We start from the raw sequence: 15,384 nt of genomic DNA on the forward strand, positions 1-15,384 counted from the left end.
TTTTCCTGTCAAATGATGATCACAATAGTATCTATTTCACTAGTCTTAATATTAAGACTGTATATATTATAGCACTTTATATATAAATGCTTTTATATATATATACATATAAAGAATGAACAATTCATAGTATATAAGAAACTTTATTCACTGTAACAAATCTGTCAAGTTTTGTAAAAATGTGTTATAAACATTCATTTAAAGCTCTAAAACATGAACTTGATGTATCTACTTCTTTGCCATTTTAGGTTATTGGGTTTTAAAACGAGTTTGAGTCTTTTGCAACCTTTCCATTTATTTTGGAATTTTGAAAAACAAAAGTTGTCATTTCATTTTAGCCATTTTTTTTTTTTTCAGGTGTAGCAAATTATAGCAGAGATCCAAGGAAGCCTTTATTGGCTTGGAATTGTTATGTAGCTATAATGCTCCATCTTTGAAATCAGTTATTTTAAAACATTCAACTTGTTAAATCTTTAATAATGGATCACACTCTAAGTCAAATTGATGGCAGTCACATGAAAGCTGAATTACTTTTCAGTTGCAATAGTCTTAAAGAATGAGTATTTATAGTTACTAAACTACAAACTTAAAGTGATTAAAAATGTTAATCACCCAGAAATGTTAATCACCAAGAGGTGACCTCTTCCAGGGTCAAATGCAATACAATCACGTTCAGAGCAGTTAGTAATACGTCAAATTGTTCAAGTTCAGAGCGTGCTGAGAAGTGAAGGAGAAGCAGTTTTCCTCAATCTATCATCTGAAAAAGGCATTTTCCTGGAAAGGTTTAGAACATAGCTTTCATCAAGGTTGTGACAGTTCATATTTTACTCCTGAAGACATGTTGAATGAATAAAACATAAGAAAATCTGAACGACAGGCTTGTCTTTAGGAAATTTTACCTGCAACAACACAAATCCTGGACCTCATCTTTCACATGTCATTTCCTTGGTGAAGTCATCTGTAAACACTGCAAAGACAGGCCCCTCTTGCTCCTTGCAAGGTGTCTACTACCCTGTGCTTCATCAGGGTATCCTACTTCTCTATTGGTCTTCCTTCTTCTCAAGAATGTGAGGCAGGGGGACCACCCCCTCCTTCAGACCAGGAGACAGGGAGGCTGTTTAAAGACCACAGCCTTACCTGGCAGCACATGGCCTGGGCATAGGGGAAGGCTCTTAGCAAACCTGATGATGAAGGAATGAGATATATTTGTCCATTAGTTCCTCAACCAAGAGGCCCAGGGTTCTCAACCTTAATTCGATGGAGAAAACCAAATGTCTCAAGGCTTTGGAGTGGTATGATGTGGACAGAAGTTCAAGTGGCCTTAAGAGAGGTGAATTAATTACATGCTACTTTTTAGTTCCTTCTAATTAGAAAAGAGCTGCCAAGAAGAATTAAGTGCAATTTGTAACACATTTTGATTGTCCTTCCTCCTGACCATCCCTGGGAGGAAATGTGGAGATAAAGAGAGGACAAATACCTGGGCCTGGATGGCGGAAGACAACTCGCCAATGGCCTTGGGTCCCAGCAGAGGTGCACAGCGGGATCCAGGGGGCAGCTCCAGGCTCAGGCCCCAGGGCTTGGACAGGAGCAGGCACCAAGGGTGGCACAGGCTGACAAGAGCCGGGAGTGCTGAGGAGCTGGGGCCACTGAGGGTGGGGAACTGAGGGTGGGCTGGGGGTGGGCTCAGGGAGGCTGCCAAGACAAGGAAGGCACTGGGCGCACTGAGGAAGGCAGGTCTGCCTCTTATCCCACCCCAACTAGATGCGCTCTCACAACCTGGAGCAGAGGGCGGGTTCCCAAATCGCCTTAGGCTTGGGGTCAGCAGGTTCTGCCTCTGGGGTCAGGGAAGTGTGAGATTAAAGGGACCTGGGCAGGGGAGAGGCTGGTGGAGAAGGCCGGTGGTGGAGAGGGTGCAGCGTCCAAGACAGAGCCCCACAGAGCTTCCGGAGTGATGGCACTGTCCATGTCCCAGCTGATCCCCGCTTAAAGAGGGCAGGGCGCTAACAATGGTTACCCGCCACTTTACAGACGGGGCAAACAAAGGGTCACAGAGAGGGTCTTGACTAAGGGTCACCTGCCGGTAGCTGGCTGACGCAGCGGGAATAAAATGCCAGATTCCAATCTCTCACTCCCCAGCTCTCCCTTACCCAGCGCCTTCTTGCCGTTCTCCCAGTCTGGCCCCACCGGCTGCAAAGTGACATTACATTCTAGAGCCTTGCCCACCGCCACCTGCCGCCGCCTCCCCGCGCCCCAGAAGAACAGGAGTGCGAGAAGAGAAGAGAGAAGAGGAAAGAGATGAGAAGGTGGCAGGTGCAAAAACGTGACACCTGGATCAGGCCGGCAGGCGCCACGGGCAGCGGCGGTGGCGAGGTCAGGAGCCAGCCGAAAGCTTCCTAAAGAAACGCCCCTTTTGCCTTGGCCAGATTGTTCTGCCCTCTCTTTTTTTGTTTTCCATGAGAGTTGGCAAAACCCCAAACGCTGTTAAATAGCCTTGACAGCACCGCCCCGCAGTTCGTTGGGAGCTAGCGTTTTTCCAAGGCCGAGATACCCTGGTGATCAGGACTGTCAGTCCCGCGCTAGGAAGCCGGGAGTGCACCCGCCGTGTCGTCGTGACTTTGCACCTGATACTCGGAAAGGCTCAGGTGCGCCTGATCCCAAGGGGGCGTTAGGCGGCCTCGCCTTTTCTCTTGTCCCCATCCGCAAGGGTGCTGCTGGCCTCTCGGATCTCTTTCTCCCTGTTCCCCATTGTTCCAAACCCTAATTCTAAATGAAGAGTTCTCACAACAGATGGCTGGGCTTCCAGAGGACGAGCAAGGGGCTCGGACATTCAATCATTCAACAAAGAATGTTTGAGTTCGTGCCCCGATCGAGGGGCAGGGCAGTCATAGTGGAATAGAACACTGGTCACAGCTTCGTGGGGAGACAGGCGCACGAATCAAGGTGATAGGATGGTGTTGCCAGGACAGATATGATCTGCTGGGGTCAGAACTCGGTACTTAGCCGTCAAGGACTTTATTAATAAAAGTCTTCAAGACAGAGCTGTGACTCTCCCCGGGGTTTTGGCCTCAAGGGAAACCCTTCCTGAGACTGTCGCCTGGGCTGGGACTCGCACCCGAGAGCCATACCCACCCCTATGTCCCCAGGCTTGCTTTCCAGTGGAACTTCCCTAGAAAGGGAGCTGGAGGTTCCAGGTCCCCGAAGCCGTGGCGCGCTCGGAACTCCCGATCCCGCCTTTGCCCGCGTCACCTCTGCCGCACCCACCCCGAGGGGCACCCCTCTTCGGCGTGGACCCAGCCAGGTCCTGCCCGCCGCCCGCCGGGTGTGGGCGCAGTCACCCGGTACCTCCGCCCGGCACCTCCCACCGCCGGCTTTGCCCCTCCTCTCTCGAGGTTGCGCGCCCTCCCGGCAGGTTCAATCCCCGCGGGTACCCGGAGCACCGCGGCCCGTGTGCGTCCTCGCTCCCCACGCCCTAGCAGCCCAGACCCGGCCCCGGGCACCTGCGCGCCGCCGGCTCCTCTCCGAGCGGCCGCGGCCGGCGGACTGGGCATGCTCAGCTGTGGGGCGGCCGGGCGCCGCGGGAGCCGAGCGCATGCCTTCGCGGGACCGGACGCCCGCCGTCCAGGGGCGCGGCACGCAGGCGGCCGCTGTCGCCGACGCCCGGGCCAGCCTGCGCAGGACGCGGGCCAGGATGGCCTCTCTCACGGCATACGGTAACGGCGGCGATCGCGGCATTGGGCGGCCGGGACGCGGGAGCCGTCCGATCACCCCGGGAAACTTCGGGGTTCGGCTCCAGAGAGGGTCTGGGAGGGAAGGAGCGGGCGGTAGTGCGCGCTGGCTTGGGGCTGGAGGGGTGTTAGTTGGAGGCTGCCTGGAACCTGGTAAGGGGGCGTTTGTGGAGTCCGGGAAGTAAAAACGCCTAAATTTTAGGTGTTTGCGGGCTTTGGGACTCCAGAAAAATTCCTTCCTCTTCTTACCACCGAGAGGAAGGGATACGGGTGTTGAGTCTTTTTCTAACGGTGTGAAGCTAGGAGTTCGTTCCGCGTTCAGTCCTTGCTCATCTTGTCCCTGACTGACCTTGAACAAGTTATTTAAACTTTTCTGTGCTTGCATTTCTCCATCTGTAAATTAGAAATGAGAACATCTCTCTTGACAGATGCTGTGGGGTTAAATTATATGCACCAAAATATGCTTTTAATACAGAAAAACTCAGCTTGGAAATAATAGTTACATGGAAATGGAAGATATTTTTCCCTTTCCAGTTTATTGTTAAAGAAATATATTTCTTAATTATTATTTTTAAGGCATTGTACAATTCTGAAGGAACATGAAATTAGTGTGAAGGTTTCAGACTGAGCTAGAAATCCTGGCCGCTGGGGAAACCAACAAGCCTCTTCATCAACATTTCTGCTTGCGTGGAAAAAGCAATTCTCTTTTGTCCTTTATCAGAGATGCTGCTGAAAATGGGTTATATGAGGCAGAAACTCAAGTAGACCTCTTCCCTTAACCTGGATTGCAATCAGTTGCTGTGATAACATTTAGTTTAGGCATTTTAAACATGGAAGTACTGAGCAGTGATTGGGGGATGTTCTGAGAGGACATTTCAGAGCCAGGGCTCCTTGGGAGGGAAATTATTGCCATTTGGCATGGAGTCTTCATTCTCTAGGCCAATGATGTCCCCTGCTCATTTTCCCAAGGTTAAAGGGGTCAGTCTCCTTTTCTTGGGATTTAAACTGACAGGACTGAAACGACTTAGCAGCAGCAGCAAATGATCACTCAGGTGGCTCTGAGGGTTTGCAATCGATGCTTGGGAACCTAACAAATTGTGAGCAGATTACAAATTGCATACTAGTAGCCTTTTTTTTTTTTTTTTTTAAACTCAGAGCATTTTTTGCAGAGATTTGGGTTGTTTTTGTCTCTGCTGCACATTTAGCCCATAACATTGCCATTCTTGGGTTACCATTTGGGGATAATTCAACATTATGATCAGTTTTTAGTCCTATTCATTGGTAGAAATCTATTTTTACACCGTTTCCTATCAGAGAGAGCTAACTTGTGGATTTTACATGATGTTAGATTTCACATGCTTGTCTAATGGATGTCATTAATAGGTTTTACGTAATAATCTGTTCCATGATTTTCTAGAAGCTTTGAAAGCTTAATTGGGCAGCCAGGTGGAGAAAATGAAGTCTAAAGTGAAACTGTTTGCAAAGCAAGTATATTTTAGTAATTAAAGGAAAAAGTGGCAGATCTTTTTTTTTTTTTGACAACTAAGAGTTGTATAGTTTCTCTTTAGAACCTTACAGGGAACTGAGACAGATTTAAGTAAATATATCAATTAAAATTTGTGCTATTTAAATATATTCTTTACACACTCTTCTCCCTCCCCCGAACCATCCCTAAAGTGGATACTCTTGGCCTCTAAGTGCACAGGTGCACGTTGGTTTCTTTGTCTATACTGAGGTGACCCAAGACACAACAAGATAAATTAGCCCATCTGGGTTTTCAACCTGGTGAATGAGTTCAGGAAAAACAAACCGAGCACATTCAATACAATCCTCCTCCGCTGGATGCGGTTGAGTTTATTTTCTGATGAGAGTTTGGTCCAGTTCTGGAACTTTCATCTCTCTTTTTAAAAAATATCCCCTTTCAGTTCTGTTGGATTTGGGTTTAAATATCATGATGGGGGATGATCTAAGTTTCTTGTCTAGAATTTAGAGGGTTCAATTTTTATATTCAGTTGACTGATTGAATAAATGCCTTTAATCCTATCTTTAGCACAGGGACTGTCAAGAGAATGAACAGTTACAGTATAGACCGTGTGTTTTAGGTTCCTAAGAAGAGAGAGAAATTTGGCTTATGTATGCATTTCATTAGCAGCAGGCTCCAGTTAAACCTCATTAGCTTCCCAACCAAATTTGCATTTTTGATCCTATGTTGGAATCGCTTTTTCTGTAGTTTGGTGTGAATTTTTACATTCAGGCAGCCATCTAGATATGTATCTTCTAGAAACATGGAATGAAATTAGGGTAATTAATAACTGTAATATGTCCTTGAAATACATGTTCAGTGGATGATGCTGTTTAAAAAATTCTGGATTTTTAATGCCTCTCCCTTTTGTACTCACTACTGATCTTTCTTTCCCTGTCTTCTCAATGGTATGGGTTCTTGACCACCTTTAGCTTATTATGTAACCATGTGCATGAGGCCAAGGATAGTGACAAGAGAGAAATGACTGGGACTTGATTCATTCTTGGCCATCCAAAAGAAGGCCCATGGACTGTGTCCAAGCTGCATCAGGAAGGTACTTGTGGTGGGACCTGCCGACCTGGCTTTGAGCTGTCAGCTTCCAATCTTAGGAGGCTTAATAAGGGGCCCAAGGAGCTTATAGAGCACAGTGGGAAAGATTTCATATAAGGAAAGCCTCTCTGAGGAGATACTTGAGCAGAGGGGTGAATGAAGGAAAGGAACAAGCCATTTTAATAGGTGGGGAAAGTGCATTCCTAGCAAAGGGAACAATTAGGTGCAAAGGCCTTGGGACAGGAATGACTTTGTCATGTCTAAGGCTAGCTGGGAGGTCAGTGTGGTGAGAGCATAGAGCCAGTAGATGAGAAGGAAAGGCAGTCAGAGCCAGTTTCGTTGTTATAGCTATTCTCCCTTCATTTTCCTGCTACTTCTTAAAGGGCTTCTTTCTTCCCTGCTTCTGTTTCTTGTTACTGTTTGCCTGGGTTCTGTCTTTGGCTTTCTAATCTCACTCTCAGCCATTCGGAAGGCGTTGATTAGACCTCTACCAAATGGGAGACAGTGGCCCTGAGTGCAGAGTTAGTCTCTTAGCAGGAAGCCTGTAAACTGGGTGACAGAGTTGTAGGTAGAAGTGTGGGGTGTGCTGAGACACAATAACAGCAGTACTTTGTGCAAATTAGCTCATTTAAATCTCACCACTACCTTTAAGAAACTAGTCCAATATTAGCCCTGTATCCACTTGAAGAAATCAGTCCCAGATAGGTTGAAGAATTTACTTTATCTCATCTAATAAATGGGGAGCCCAAATACAGGCTGGAGAGTTTGGCTGGGGAACCTGAGGCTGGGGAAGTTAGGAAGAAGAGAGAATATGCTTGTTCACGAACATGTTCACCATGTATGGATGGCTCTGTGGATTAACTCAAGGAGTTAATGGGCTTGCTGCTGCTGCTGCTGCTGCTGCCGCTAAGTCGCTTCAGTCGTGTCCGACTCTGTGCGACCCCACAGACGGCAGCCCACCAGGCTCCACCGTCCCTGGGATTCTCCAGGCAAGAACACTGGAGTGGATTGCCATTTCCTTCTCCAAGGAAAGTGAAAAGTGAAAGTGAAGTCACTAAGTCGTGTCCAACTCTCAGCGACCCCATGGGTCGCTGCAGCCTACCAGGCTCCTCCACCCATGGGATTTTCCAGGCAAGAGTACTGGAGTGGGGTGCCATTGCCTTCTCCGAGCAAAGGCCAAAGGCAGTGGATGACCAGAAGCTCAGAACTTCTGATTGGAAGAGGGTAGGAGAGGGGCATAGTAAGAGCCAAGCCTAACTGTGTAACATGGAAATGGAGGGAAGCCAAAAAGACAAGAGCCTAGGACATACGACCCTTCCTAGCACTTTGTCTTTATTGGTGCATGCGTGTTCAGTCACCTCTGACTCTTTGCAGCCCCATGGACTGAAGCCCACCATGAGCTCTTCTATCCATGGAATTTTCCAGGCAAGAATACTGGATTGGGTTGCCATTTCCTATTCCAGGGGATCTTCCAGATCCAGGGATCCAACTCACATCTCTTGAGTCTCCGGCGTTGGCAGGTGGATTCTTTACCACTGCGCCACCCGGGAAGCCCTTGTCTTTATCCAGTGACTCCCAGATAGGAATCACCAGCTTCGAGTTTCTTTTCTTGTTTGTACTATGCTTGTCTAACCAGCTGTCTGCTTGACTTCTTTACATGTGTTCTTCTCTGGCATTGCAAACTCATTGTGTCCAAAACAGAATTCCTCTCCTGTACCTGTATTCTATAGAATTAGTCCAGCTACTGAGCTCAAACTATGTTCCAGGCTCTAGCCTGGCTCCTAGAATACCAGAATAAATGAGATCTCACTCTTTCTCTCAGGATGGCAGCATCAGCTGGAGGAGCTAGACTCCTAAAGAGAATTATGATGTGATGTTGCAGGAGAGGGGCTGCAGGGAGTGAGGGAGAGGTTGGAAAGAGTTACCCAGAGGAGATGATGTTAAAAGACCAACTGGGAGAAGCAGGGTATTCCAGGGAGGGGCAACAGCATGAACAAAGGTGAGGGGAGCAATTCGGTGTTGGTAAAGCATGACATTCAAGACAGGAGAGGTTGGCAGGGGCCAGCATGCTGTATCTAGTACCTAGGCTGGAATCTTAGGAGTCATCTTTGAATCCTCTCTTATCAGAACACACTAACAGTGACCTTAGGCAAACAAATTTACCTCTGAGGCCTCAATTTTCTTATCTGCAAAATGGGATCTCTCTGAGGTTTAAATGCAACAGTACTTGTAAGAGCTTATGAGCAACACGTAGTAAGTACTCAGTAAGCATGGCTATTACTGTCAACTGCCTCTCTCAGCCCATGTACTCTCAACCACTAAGTCCCACTGATTCTTCTTCCTTAAAGTTTTTATACTCTGGTTTTTCCTCTCCTTTCCCACTGTTCCTATCCTAGTCAAGGTCACTGCCAATTTTGACTGTAGTAGCAGCCTCCCAACTATCTCTGCCTCAGTCCAAGCCTCTTTGATCCCAGTTGCAAATCTAATCCTGTTATTCCTATGCTTAAAACTCTCCAAGGGATCCCCTCTGCTTGCAGGCCAAAGTCTGACTTCTCTAGGTTGACAAACAAGGCCATTCAGGAGCTGACCATCCTTCTTTCCTGCTGCTCTTGGTCCCAGCATCCAACTTTTTAGGGAAGGAGGTGACCAATTGCGCCTGGTTTTCTCAGGTGTCTGGACTTGGCCCATGCTCTGAAACACAGCCCCCTCCTCCTCTATGAGGTTCACTCCCCCTCACCTTTGACCTCTCCCATCCTACTGTGTTCCTGTCTCAGGCAAAGGTTACTCCTCTCCCAAACAACTTTTTTTTTTTTTTTTTTTTTGTGGTGCAACAAAGACTTCTCTCTATGGGTTGTAAAGTCCCAAAGGCCATGGACTACATCTTTTTTTTTTAAGTGCCTATAATACTTTTTTAAAAAAAACTATTTACTTATTTGGCTGCACCGGGTCTTAGTTTTGGCACTTCATTGCAGCATGCAAGATCTTCAGTTGCAGCATTGGAACACTTAGTTGCAGCATGTGAGACCTGATTCTCTGACCAGTGATCAAACCCTTGTCCTCTGCATTGGGAGTGCAGAGTTTTAGCCACTGGACCACCAGGTAAGTCCCTGGTGCCTAGCCCAGCAGCTGGCACATACTGGGTGAACAGTCCTTGCCAGTCTGTTCAACTAAAAGACTGAATGGGCAATAGAAGAAGGTAGTACACACATAGACATTTTTAAGGCTTCATTTTCCTTTTGCAAATAAGTAACAAAGCTTCTGGGCTTCCCAGGTGGCACAGTAGTAAGGAATCCGCCTTCCAATGCAGGAAACACAGGTTTGATCCCTGGGTCAGGAAGATCCCCTAGAGTAGGAAATGGCAACTCTCTGCAGTATTCTTGCCTGGAGAATCCCATGGAGAGAGTTGCCTGGTGGGCTACAGTCAGTGGGATCACAAAGAGTTGGACACAACTGAGCACACACGTACACAACAGAACTTTTATCCTTCAGAAAATAGAAATGAACAACAGAGCAGAAGCGTCCACACTACGAGGTGAAATCTGAAGTATGCTAGTAGGCTAGAAGTCATGCTTTAGCTGTGAAAAAAATCTAAGGAGCTATTTGAAGGCGTCTCTTGTTCTTGTCTTCCACCAACTGGCATGCTTGTTGTTATGCAATCCAGTCATTCATGGTCAACATTGATTAGGATCCTTTTTGATTAAGAAGCTGCAGTGAAGCCTGCACAGATTAGTTTTTGACCTTCAGCCCTTCACACTTAAAAAATTTCTTCCTGGGGTAAAATTAAAATTTTATTTTGATCCTGTGAAGAAGCACTTTAATCTTTTCCTTTAAAACATGATGTTCTTTGTAATAGACATGTGGATTTTTCTATTAGAACTTAGTCCTAAACAAACTGTTCGTGGCTACCAACAAAGTTTCTAGAACAAACAATTCAACATATATTTTGTGAGTGCTCACTATGTGTGAGGCACTGTTGTGGGTTCTGGAAGTAAGAACAAAATTAAAAACCATTTTCGTAAATCTTATTACATTGTAATAATGCTGCTGCTGCTGCTAAGTTGCTTCAGTCGTGTCCAACTCTGTGCGACCCCATAGATGGCAGCCCACCAGGCTCCCCCGTCCCTGGGATTCTCCAGGCAAGAACACTGGAGTGGGTTACCATTTCCTTCTCCAACGCATGAAAGTGAAAAGTGAAAGTGAAGTCGCTCAGTTGTGTCCGACTCTTCATGACCCCATAGACTGCAGCCTAACAGGCTCCTCCGTCCATGAGATTTTCCAGGCAAAAGTACTGGAGTGGGGTGCCATTGCTTTCTCTGTGAATAATGAGGTATGGATATTTACCTTCTGGAAAAAATGACAAAGAATGTAGGCTTTTCAACACTGAATCAAAAAGGTACAAGGAGGAAACAAAAGGAAAGGAAAGGCTTTTCTCTAATTAGGATTCCTGGAAAGTCTTTTTGCCACTGTGTCTATGAGAGTGGAATCAAAGGGAAGCTGAGATAATGAATATCGGGCCCCGTGTTTAAAATGCAGGAATGGTGACTGAAGTATTTGAAAGATTGCTAGAGTCTTTGGCAAACATTTATTGTGCTTTTTATGTATTAGGCAGAGCCAGGCACTGTGGACACAGGTGAATAAGCATTGACTTTGCCCTCCAGGGGTTTGGGTCTAGCTCAGGTCCAGTGGGAGATGCAGAGGAGAGAACCATTCATAGTACAGTAAGTCCCCTACATACGAACCTTCAAGCTGCAAACTTTCAAAGATGCAAACATGCTTTCTGTCAAGGTCAGGTGTGAGTGAAACTGCAGCCTGTCCTCCATCTCCTATTGCTGATGATCTTTCAGCTCTATCATCTCCCACCCCCTCTGCCTCCTCCAGGCAGTAACTCTTCTTGCCTGTTCACTTGGTGCCAATCTCTGTATGCCAGCTGTTGCACTGTTCAGTTCAGTTGCTCAGTCGTGTCCAACTCTTTGTGACCCTGTGGACTGCAGCACACCAGGCTTCCTTGTCCATCACCAACTCCTGGAGCTTACTCAAACTCCTGTCCATCGAGTCGGTGATGCCATCCAACCATCTCATCCTCTGTCGTCCCCTTCTCCTTTTCAATCTTTTCCAGCATCAGGGTCTTTTCCAATGAGTCAGTTCTTCACATCAGGTGGCCAAAGTATTGGAGTTTCAGCTTCAGCATCAGTCTTTCCAATGAATATTCGGGACTGATTTCCTTTAGGATGGACTGGTTGGATCTCCTTGCAGTCCAAGGGATTGTACTGTACTACTGTACTTTTCAAGGTACGGTATTGTAAGACTAAAAATGTTTTATTTGTTGTGTTTGTTTTTTATGTATTATTTGTGTGAAAAGTATTATAAACCTGTTACAGCACAGTACTATATAGGATTGTATTAGTTGGGTACCTCAGCTAACTTTGTTGGACTTAAAAACAAATGGGACTTTTGAACTCGCTCTTAGAACAGAACTCGTTTGTATGTTGGGAACTTACTGCTATTACATCTGGTCCCTGCCCTGCCTGTCTCCTGATGCTGCTGCAGCGTCACATGAAAAAGCAAAGACGAAAATGTTATGAAAACCTAGAAAGCCCTGGAGCATTATAGTACACAGCGCTCTGGTGTGTTTATTGCTGTTGTGGGGAAAGCTCTGTGGAGTGAAGCACGCTCTACACTTTGGTTAATTCATCAGCACCGTAGGGGGACTTTCCAAGGCACCAGTTCCTACTGGGGCCAGCCTGCATCTACTCTGTGTGGTAGGCACTCAGTGTTTTTTAAATGAATGAATTTCAGTCACAATGTAAAGCAGGAATTTGAGGCTCAGGGAGGTTAGGGATGAGATACAGGCTATAGCAGCAAGGAGGAAAGGGTTGGCCTTGAATATTAAACTTTTCTGTAAGCCTATAAAATACACAGCAGACATGGAGCAAATCACACCAGTATTTCTAAGGAACATACATATGCACATATAGACACACATCCCACCTACATGATTGATATTTTGTTTTCTTACTAGTGGATTTTCTAGAGCCTTTTATAAACAATTTTAAGTGATTTGCAAAAAGAAAAAAAAAAACATGTTAACAATGTGGTAAGCAGTTGTAGCTCACTCTCCACATAATAAATATATATTTTTAAAAGTTAAATGTTATTTCTAGTATACTACTGTAGAGTGGTAATTAAACAAATTGTGAATTTTTTGATAATGTCAATAGTTATGTGTCATTATCAGTTTGGTAATTCTTGAGTTTCATCTGTCCATATCCGCAGATTTATAATATGTTTTTAAGGGTTTAATGAAAATATTTTCTTTTTTTCAGTATGTCTTCCCTTTCTTGTGGGTGAGATGTTCTCCCAGATTTTGTGGACTGTGGATTCCAGGGGAGGATTTTACCGGGGCTTGGAGACCCTAGACTGGTAGCACTGGCATCACCTGGGATTCTATTAGAAATGCGACTGTCAATTGTATCTCAATAGTGCTGAAAAATATGCAGAATTCCAGGCCCATCCAGAGCTATAAATCAAGCTCTTCACTCTAACAAATGCCTGAGTGATTTGCAGTCTCAAATTTTCTGTATTTTCACTAAAGTTTTCCTTGCTTAACCAGTTATTAAGTATGTTAAAATCTTCCCCTCTGATGATAGATTTGTCAGTTTCTCCTTGTAGCTCTATTAATTTTTGCTTCATATATTTTGAGGTTATTTTATCTTAAATAGCTCAGATGTAACCTTTTTTATATCTTCCTGAAGAATCGAACCTTTTATCAAACCTTCCTGAACCTTTTATCATTATTTATTGCCCCTCTTTATGCTTAAAAATGCTTTTTGTCTTAAAACCTTTTTCATATAAAATTAACATAGCACCTCTAGCTTTATTTGATGAACTCTTGTTGTATCTTTTTATATCTTTTACGTTCAACATCTCTGTGTCCTTCTGTTATAGGTGTTTCTCTTATAAATGGCACTTAGTTGATTTTTGTTTGTTTTCAAAATCCATTTCACAGTATCTTAAATAGCAAATTTAGACCATTTACATGTATTGTTATTACTAGTGTATTTGAACTTAATTCTACCATTTTACTTCAGATTTTCTCTTTGTCTTATTTTTTCCTATACTTTAATTCTCATTTATTCCAAGTTGAATTTTTTTGTTAATTTCCCTCTCCCATTCTTACTCACCATCTGTCTCCAGTAAAAAATTAATTAAAAAAGCACTAGGTTTGTCTTATTCTAAGCCAATATTTGAGAACAGAAGCAAAGACAGAAGGAGGACAGATTATTAATGTGAGCTGGGTTAGGTGGGCTCCTAGTGTATCTGGTGCTACATGTTTGACAGTCATTTATCTGATGAAATTCTACAGAGAATGAGATAGACATCAAATCATGGACCCTGTCTTCAGAGGCCACCTTAACAGGAATGTATGACAAAACTTAACCCAACTTTATTTGTCTCAAATTATTTTGCGTATACTTATGATCAGTATGTTCTTGTAACAAAATCAGGTTGCTTTACAGTGTTGTGTTAAATTCTGCCGTACAGCAAAATGTATCAGTTATATCTATCTATCTATTCTTTTTTATATTTTCTTCCTATTTAGGCCACCACAGAGCACTGAGCAGAGTTCCCTGTGCTATACAGTAGGTGCTCATTAATTATCTATTTTATACATAGTAGTGTGCATATGTCAATCCCAACCTCCCAGTTCATCCCACCTCCCCTTCCCCTCCTCGGTATCCATAAGTTTTTCTTTACATCTGTGTCTCTATTTCTGCTTTGCCAATAAGTTCATCTGTACCATTTTTCTAGATTCCATGTATAAATGATATTATATATTTCCTTTTCTCTTTCTGACTTCACCCTGGATGACAGTCTCTCGGTCTATCCATATCTCTGCATATGACACTATTCCATTCCTTTGAAGGACTGAGTAATATTCCATTGAATATATGTACACATCTTCTTTATCCATTCCTATGTTGAGGGACATTTAGGTAGCTTCAGTGTCCTAGCTATTGTAAATAGTGCTTCAGTGAACATTGGGATGAAAAATGGAGAAGCTCTATACAGTCAGCAAAAAGAAGACCGGGAGCTGACTATGGCTGAGATCATGAACTCCTTATTGCCAAATTCAAACTTAAATTGAAGAAAACAGGGAAAACCACTAGACCATTCAAGTATGACCTAAATCAAATCCATTACGATTATACAGTGGAAGTGACAAATAGATTCAAGGGATTAGATCTGATAGAGTGCCTGAAGAACTATGGACAGAGGTTCGTGACATTGTACAGGAGGCAGGGATCAAGACCATCCCCAAGAAATGCACAAAGGCAAAACTGAGGTCTGAGGAGGAGGTCTGAGGAGGCCTTACAAATAGTGTGAAAAGAAGAGAAGCAAAGTGCAAAGGAGAAACAGAAAGATATACCCATTTGAATGCAGAATGCCAAAGAACAGCAAGGAGAGATAAGAAAGCCTTTCTCAGTGATCAGTGCAAAGAAAGAGAGGAAAACAATAGAATGGGAAAGACTAGAGATCCCTTCAAGAAAATTAGAGATACCAAAGGAACTTTTCATGCAGAGATAGGCTCAATAAAGGACAGAAATGGTTTGGACCTAACAGAAGCAGAAGATACTAAGAAGAGGTGGCAAGAATACACAGAAGAACTATACAAAAAAAGATCTTCATGACCCAGATAATCACGATAATGTGATCACTCACGTAGAGGTAGACATCCTGAAATGTGAAGTCAAGTGGGCCTTAAGAAGAAGCATCACGACGAACAAAGCTAGTGGAGGTGATGAAATTCTAGTTGAACTATTTCAAATCCTAAAAGATGATGCTGTGAAAGTGCTGCACTCAATACGCCAGCAGATTTGGAAAACTCAGCAGTGGCCACAGGACTGGAAAAGGTCAGTTTTCCTTCCAATCCCTAAGAAAGGCAATGCCAAAGAATGCTCAAACTACTGCACAATTGCACTTATCTCACACACTACCAAAGTAATGCTCAAAAATTCTCCAAGCCAGGCTTCAACAGCATGTGAACCATGAACTTCCAGATGTTCATGGTGGATTTACAAAAGGTAG

At 44.2% G+C, this 15,384-nt stretch overlaps 1 protein-coding gene across 4 annotated transcripts in view; it reads left to right on the forward strand.

The window, feature by feature from the left end:
* The first annotated feature begins 3,618 nt into the window (after window positions 1–3,618).
* ANO4 (anoctamin 4) overlaps window positions 3,619–15,384 on the forward strand; it is a 432,231-nt gene continuing 420,465 nt past the window's right edge. For all 4 annotated transcript variants that reach the window (XM_019961160.2, XM_070789603.1, XM_070789604.1 and 1 more), the window contains exon 1: window positions 3,619–3,710. In XM_019961160.2, the coding sequence (XP_019816719.2) occupies window positions 3,689–3,710 (22 nt within the window). In that variant the 5' untranslated portion in view covers window positions 3,619–3,688. The remainder of the gene's footprint in view (window positions 3,711–15,384) is intronic.

Source organism: Bos indicus, chromosome 5 (assembly GCF_029378745.1).
Source record: "Bos indicus isolate NIAB-ARS_2022 breed Sahiwal x Tharparkar chromosome 5, NIAB-ARS_B.indTharparkar_mat_pri_1.0, whole genome shotgun sequence".
Lineage (NCBI taxonomy): Eukaryota > Metazoa > Chordata > Mammalia > Artiodactyla > Bovidae > Bos > Bos indicus.